The sequence below is a fragment of the Nanorana parkeri genome, unplaced genomic scaffold (genome assembly GCF_000935625.1).
Source record: "Nanorana parkeri isolate BGI_ZX_2015 unplaced genomic scaffold, ASM93562v1 scaffold2264, whole genome shotgun sequence".
In the NCBI taxonomy this organism is placed as follows: Eukaryota; Metazoa; Chordata; class Amphibia; order Anura; family Dicroglossidae; genus Nanorana; species Nanorana parkeri.
In genome coordinates, this window is record NW_017308532.1 from 161,002 (window position 1) to 168,948 (window position 7,947).

Here is a 7,947-nt window from a genome sequence, read left to right on the forward strand (position 1 = left end):
CTGTTCCTTGTGACTGTAGTTGTGTTTTTGTTCTATTTGAGTTTTGTCGTTTCACTGCTTGTGCTAGCTTGTGGGTCTTGGTGGGGTTTGTAGTTTCCTGTTTGCTGTGTAACAATAAACTGTGTGCATAACCTCATCCAGTGTGGTCACACTAATTTGGTCTGCCTGCGTGGGTACCTGCATGCGGTGTGGGGACACCTGTGCCCGGGACCCTGACAATTATGCTGAACATTATATGTTCAGACTGTCCCGCCCTCTCTCCGTCATTATTGAAGGTCTCTATTACTCCATATTACAGGACGGCCTCCTAGATGTCCGGATCTCTGGATCACCATCAATGACACATGTTATCTCTTCTCTGAGATCCAGAAGTCCCGTACAGAAAGTGCTAAAGACTGTGAGGAACGCGGCTCCAGCTTGGCCACTGTGAAGGAGGAAACCATACGGGTCAGTGTCGGGGTCACAGGGTGTGGGGTGGGGAGGAGAGCAGTTGGTGGGACATATATCGGGCTCCTGTATAGGAATCACTCTCCCGCTTAGATTGGGGGTTCTAAGCCTGTTCTGCAGGGGGACCCGATCCATCAATGTGACGAGTGTCAGAATCCCGCTCTATGGTGGAGCTACAAACTGACACAGGACAGACAGAGGAGGATGTGATGAGATGAGACTTCTCCATGACATGAAGTTCTAAGTCCTGCAATCCATGTTTATATAATATATTCCATATGTCCAGAAACCTCAAGAGACACGGCTGCACTCTGGAGCGAGTGTGGCGTGAAACTGGGTCTCTGCAAGACTTCACCCTGTACAAAGCTGGCCTCCTAAAATATAACTCCTCCCTCCTAAAATATAACTCCTCCCTCCTAAAATATAACTCCTCCCTCCATGCTGCCAAACAGACTTATTTCGTCTCTCTCATTATCACACTCTCATCCAGACCTCGTCAACTGTTTTCTACTTTTAACTCTTTACTATGTCCCCCGCCCCTCCCCCCCACCACCCGCTAACTCACTCACTGCCCAGGACATTGCCATTCATTTCAAAAACAAAATACATGCAATCCGAGGCGAAATGGCCGCTGTGCAGTCACCTTCCCCTATCCTACGCTCTCTGACTCACATCTTTAATCTTTCCCTCTCTACTGGAATCTTTCCATCCCCTCTGAAACATGCCCTGGTCACCCCAATACCCAAAAACCTTCACTGGACCCTACGGACCTCAACAATCTCAGACCAATCTCCTTACACCCATTCACCTCCAAACTCCTTCAATGCCTCGTCTACAATCGCCTGAGCCGCCACCTCGCTGATAACAATCTCATTGATCCCTTACAGTCCGGCTTTCGCCCCCCAACACTCCACTGACTCCGCCCTCCTAAAACTCACTAATGACTTACTAACAGCTAAAACCAATGGCCACTACTCCTTACTCTGACCACCCGCTACTCCTTACTCTGACCACCCGCTACTCCTTACTCTGACCACCCGCTACTCCTTACTCTGACCACCCGCTACTCCTTACTCTGACCACCCGCTACTCCTTACTCTGACCTCCCGCTACTCCTTACTCTGAACACCCGCTACTCCTTACTCTGACCACCCGCTACTCCTTGCTCTGACCACCCGCTACTCCTTGCTCTGACCACCCGCTACTCCTTGCTCTGACCCCTCGCTACTCCTTACTCTGACCCCCCGCTACTCCTTACTCTGACCCCCCGCTACTCCTTACTCTTGCTATTAGACCTTTCTGCTGCTTTTGACACAGTTGACCACCTGCTCCTCCTCAGAAAACTCCACGCGCTTGGCCTACAAGACTCGGCTCTCTCGTGGTTCTCCTCCTACCTGTCTAGGCGCTCCTTCAGTGTCACCTACAAATCTAACTCCTCCCCTCCTCTTCCTGTAGGGGTCCCCCAAGGCTCTGTCCTTGGACCCCTTCTCTTCTCTATCTACACCTCCTCTCTTGGTCAGCGGATCACCTCACATGGCTTCCAATACCATCTTTATGCCGATGACACTCAAATTTATCTTTCCACTCCACAACTCTCCCCCTCACCAAACCTCCCCTCATTCCAAGGTGCTAGGTGTCATCCTTGACTCGGACCTTACCTTTCTTCCCCACATCCAATCACTATCCAAATCATGCCGCCTTCACCTTCGTAACATCTCCAAAATACGCCCCTTCCTCACCAATGACACCGCAAAATTACTCATACACTCCCTTGTTATCTCTCGTCTTCACCATTGTAATTCCCTCCTCATTGGCCGACCTCTATACAGGCTCCTCCCCCCTTCAGTCTATCATGAATGCAGCTGCTAGACTCATTCACCTAACCAACCGCTCAGTGTCTGCAACCCCCCTCTGTCAATTCCCCCACTGGCTTCCAATTGCCCAAATGATACAATTCTAAATATTAACGCTCCTCCCAAGATCTCCTGCTCTCTAGCTCCTTTGCCAACTCCTCCCATGCTCGCCTCCAGGACTTCTCTAGAGTATCTCCTATCCAATGGAACTCTCTACCCCCAACCTGTCCATCTATCTCCCACTCTGACTGCCTTTAGGCGATCCCTTAAGACTCATCTCTTCAGGGAAGCTGATCCCACCTCAACCTAACCGCTCAACAATTCATCCCCACACAGCTCCCTCCTCATGTATCACTTCCCCCTCCTCTTTTAGATTGTAAGCCCTCAGGGGCAGGGCCCTCCTTACCATCTTGTCCGGAATTGTATTGTGATTTGTAATGTCTTCCCTATATTGTAAAGAGCCCATATGAGAGATAATGGGGGATTCTGGGAAAGAGACCCTGTCACCAGACCATTCATTTCATTAGCAGTCTTCCCATTATATTATATGAGCATTTAACATATTTTAAGCATTTTATTGACCTGTAAATACCTCTGTTGTGTAGACATCTAAATGTGAATGGGGAATTCTAGTGTAGCGCTACCCCCGTAGGAGCCGCTAGTGTAACAGGTCTTTCTGTCCCCTCTGCACCAATGTACCGCCCAATTGATGGATCCACAGCACACCAACACACCTTTGTAGAGTTTTTGTAAAGGATTTAATGGCTGGATAACACAAAACAAGTCTCTTAATAACGTACCAATCGCACGCTATACAATAAATGGAAGATCAATGCACTCTGACATCCAGTGACCGCGGCTATCTATTGCCTATACAGAGATCTGTGACGTCAGACTGTCTCAGGAGTAAATCTAGGAGTAGAGGAATCAAACAATAATATCTCCCTTTGGAAGTATCACACCCCTCTAGACTACTGGCCAGTAGTAATGTCCTAGGCTAGCCAACGTTGGGGCCCATACTGTGTAGCAGATGTGTAAAAGGACATTGTCACATTGGCCCATAGGCCTCTCACCACTCCCAGGGTTGTCCTGCACAAGATGATGTCTTTCAGCAGCTGTATAGACGTCCCTCTTTCGGCGGAACGACACTTAGGAAGGAGATGAGGTCATCTAGGGTCTCCTGCAGCTCATCACCACTTGTCTAGGGTTTCTTGGAGCACCTCACCGCACGTCTGGGGTCATCTAAAGCTTCCGGTAACGATCTCCACTTGATTCCGCTCGCTCTGCTGGGCTGGCTGGGTCACTCCAGTGGCTGGATCAGCCACACAGCCAGGCCGTAATATCCCCGCCGATCACTAGGCCTCTGTTCAGGCGCCCGATCTCAGTCTCTTCGTCTCAAGCATGGCAGCACAGAGCCTGTGTGTCTCTGTCTATCAGGGGCGACCACACACCCCGCTACAGGCAGTCTTAACTCACACGGTCTCACATCGATCCGGACACTTCAGGTCCTGGTTGCAGACTGAGCGCGCTCAGCCCTCCCAGTCCATAGCCATCCCCCTCCCTCTCGCACAGTAGCCTGGGAGTTGCAGTTCTCCAGGTCCTTTAAGCAGTGTATCCATATCTGCTCTGCAATCCCCATAAATCTCCGCCTTTCTTTACACACCGAGGCAATTAACTGTTGGCAGTCAGAAATAGCGATCTACACAGTAGCACATATATTCATCTATATAGGGGCTACACTAGAAAAGCCTTCCAAGCCTTATAGCTTTGTATCTCCATCTGGAGAATTGTTGGCTGGAAGCAGTGGAAGGTGAGGGGATGACAGACGAGTAGACAGCTAATTTTCTGTTGTATGTTCTCCAGAGACTGGTGACCATCACAGGAAAGGAATTCTGGGTCGGATTAACCCGATATTACAATCATGGTGAAACGTGGACAGGAAGATGGGCAGATGGCAGCACGGAGTAAGTATCACTTTAAGACTTTATTTTCTCCTGAGAAGCAGATACACTGGGGGGAATTATCAAAAGTGGAGCAGACAGAATTTGGAGTAGTTGCCCATGGCAACCAATCAGCTTCTCTCTTCAGTCTGTTCAGTTAAGATTTGAAAATGAACGAGAGAAGCTGATTGGTTGTTATGTTCAGCTGCTCCAGATTTTGTCTGCTCCACTTTTGATATTTTCCCCTCAAAATGTTTCAGGAGAATATCTTTGCAGGATGCCATTCTTCTGCTTCTTCCTCTATAAACATTTGCACACCCTGTGATTGGATGACAGTACTGATGTTTCTTTATCTTTACTGAGTCCTGAGAGCCAATGAGAAACAAACAAGTACAGAAGACTGTTATCATTTCCTGTTAGCAGGCAGGAAGTATGGCAGATCTTCTATGGGAGTCCTCCTCTGGCACCTCATGAATCCTCCTGTGGTAACTTTCCTATGGCAGTCCCCTCTCATATGGAAGTCAGACCTCCCTCATGGTGACAATGCATCTTTGTATGTTGCATTAGGTGTAGTTGGCTTCCTCAGGAACCAATACAGCCCCGCCCCTGAGGAACCTCACACTTCCATTGTTATCTGTACTTAGTCTTTCAGCTCCCTCCATTGACCAGAACCAGCAACCCATCTGAAACACTGCAGTCACATTCTCCCCTAATAGGACTGGACATGTCATATCTGTGCAGTGCCCTCTATGGTACCCAATCACCAGCCACTCCAGTGTGCACCAAACCCAACTACATAAGTGGAGATCTATGTACATATTTTCTCCATGGTCCCCTCACTCCCCTTCCTTTTACTTCTCAGCAGCAATGACTATGGGAATTCTCTTATCCAATGTTATCTCTTATCTAGGACTGTCAGTGAAGGGACTGGAAGCTGTGCCAAGCTCGGATCACGTCTGATACTGGAGAGCCAATATAAAAAACTGCACTGGATCTGTGATAGAAAAGCTGTGTGACCGCACTGATCCCTCTGTGATTGTTGGGAAAAGACGGATGTATTCTCTATTGCCCCCATTATACATACACTGATCCCTGTAATCTTATAGGAAACGTTTCCCACAACGACCCCAACTGAGAGTGTTTGTAGTCATTTATAATGGAATATATCTATGGGGGGGGGAGGGGAGAAAAATTATACAAGAAATAAAGGATACAAATAAAATATCAGAGACATGACCTCCCTTCCCTGTACACCTTCCATAGTACATATGATTTCCACCAAGAGAACCTGTGATGGTAGAGATGTGGGAGATTCCTGTGTGCTAATTTTTCAAGATAAAAGCTCCAGAAGTGTCATCCTGATCCGGGACCATCTAATAAGACAGTGACACAGAGCCAGTGTGCAGGATGGGAGATCAGACATTTCAGCCTTCACCTGACTCCATGCTTATTCCAATTAAATGACTCCACAAGTAGTGAAGGGAGGACAATGATGACAACTCGGGGTCTATACTCATTAGTACCACTTCCCATTCTCATTGGTCCAGCACTATCTCACACCTACCAGATATTTCTGGCCTGACAGGTTTACTTTAAAGTGACATTAAACCCTCAGATTTTTTAACATAAACCAATACTGTAATGTGTGCCTTACTGTAATCCATGGTTGTTTCCCTTCTCTTTGCTGCTCTTCCTTTTAAATCCTCATGTCTTCTCATGCTGGGGGAGAACTTCCCTTTGCAGCTGAGTGCCTCTTCCTGTAGTGCTGGCTCAGGTTGTGAACCTGCACACAGACACCATGTATCCATTCCAGAGACAAGGCAGTCTGCTGCAAAACAGAAGTTCACTCCCAGCATGAGAAGAGATAAGGATTTAAAAGGAAGAGCAGCAAAGAGAAGGGAAGCAACCATGGCTTACAGTAAGAAGCACATTACAGCATTGTTTTATGTTACAAAATCTGAGAGTTTAATGTCACTTTAAGGCAAAGTCTGAGCTTCACAGATCATCTGCCCAAGCAGTGGGTTGGAGTCAGACCTCCCTCGTGTGTACAATGTATCTTTGTATATAGCATTAGATGTAGTTGGCTCCCTGAGGAACCAATACAGCCCCGCCCCTGAGGAACCTCACACTTCCATTGTTATCTGAACTCAGCCTTACAGCTCCCTCCATTGACCAGAGCTGACAGACGTCCATACACCCGGTGGGAAGGGATCGGGAACTGTACATTTTTATGTCAATTTTATTTCAGGTTACAATGTTATAATTTGATCTGTTATATTTTTTATTTTGATGTTTAAAATGTTGATAATAAAATACACATTTAATAAAGTATTCTTCCATGACTCTGTGTTTGCTGAGCACGCTGAGATCTCAGATAGGATGGCCGGGCCTTACCTGACTCTTAGACTGACTGTACTGAACATGCCGGGATCATATGAGCGAGGAGTCTGTCCTTCCTCTGACATTCTCCATGTGTGTGTGCTATGTATAGACCAGAATAGCGGGAGGTGCAACTTACACAGGAGGAGGGGACGGAGGAGGAGCAGAACATGGATAGCAGAGAGGACGGGGGAGGAGGGGACGGGGGAGGAGCAGACTGGGGATAGAGGAGAGGAAGGAGTGCAGGAGGAATACATAGGCTGCCATTGCTGGCCTCCTATTGGAAATGCTAGTTGTCTGGGTGTCAGCGATACTTCTGCTCTGACTCCATGTCATGCCAAAGATCCCTATAAACCATAAGAATGGGGATGTCCTTCTAAAGTGAACCTGTACTCCATGTTGATGTCCTAAATAAGAGGACAAATTGCACAACACGTTTATTATCCAAAAAATATTTACTCTGAGCCCCTGTTTGATTTAATTTCCCTTCAGTACAGAGTCCTAATGTTCCTCATCCATTAACTACCACCCCCATGTCCAATGAGAGCTCTCTCACTAACCAATAGACAATGATAAGATGGTTGGGGTGTCTACTCAAATACAATGTAAGCCTCTTCTATTAAGAACCAACAGCTATGATGGACTGGCACCACTGTAGGTATCTTGGGGCTCTGCTGGGTATATGAAGAAATAGACACGCCCATAATGTAAATGGGAATATCTTTATCTACCAATGGGCAGCAATAAAAAAATAGCCTCAATGAGCCTCTAGGAAGTCCCAGATCACAAATATGAGAGGTTCCTGGAGGTTGGCCTTAGAATTCACGGCTCTTCAGATGGAGAGGAAGGTGAAGAAAACCTCCGGAGACATTTCTGGTCAGTTATATCTCAGAAGGAAAAGAGAATTCCTTCCCAACTCCACATATAGTAATTTGTTCCCACCGGGGATCACATGTACCACTGGACCGCAGCTACAGAATATGTGGAAATACCACCAATGGGGCTGGAGGTAACATCATGTATAAAAGTCTTCTTTCTTCATTTCTCTTCCCTTCCTTTAGTCTTCATCTCTTCTTCCACTTTGTTTTCTAGTTTATCTTCCATTTAGGTGCTGATGTTACATGCATTCAGATGGGGCGCCAGTGAAGAGAATACTGCCTGACTCCGGGCCAGGACTGCTCGTACCCGGAGATATACACATACATAAACACGTCCTATACACACACCAGATATCAATGAATGTAGAGCCCAAAACCACTATATGTAATGCTCGTCCTGGTACCATAAGTCACAAACCTTAGCCAGCGGCTGTATCTTCTACCTGTAGC

General features: G+C 47.1%; 1 protein-coding gene across 1 annotated transcript in view; it reads left to right on the forward strand.

The window, feature by feature from the left end:
- LOC108801248 (C-type lectin domain family 2 member D-like) overlaps positions 1–5,256 on the forward strand; it is a 20,669-nt gene extending 15,413 nt beyond the window's left edge. Inside the window, exons 8-9 of the mRNA XM_018573183.1 lie at positions 4,164–4,264; positions 5,151–5,256. Of these exons, the coding sequence (XP_018428685.1) occupies positions 4,164–4,264; positions 5,151–5,256 (207 nt within the window). The remainder of the gene's footprint in view (positions 1–4,163; positions 4,265–5,150) is intronic.
- The last annotated feature ends 2,691 nt before the right edge of the window (positions 5,257–7,947 follow it).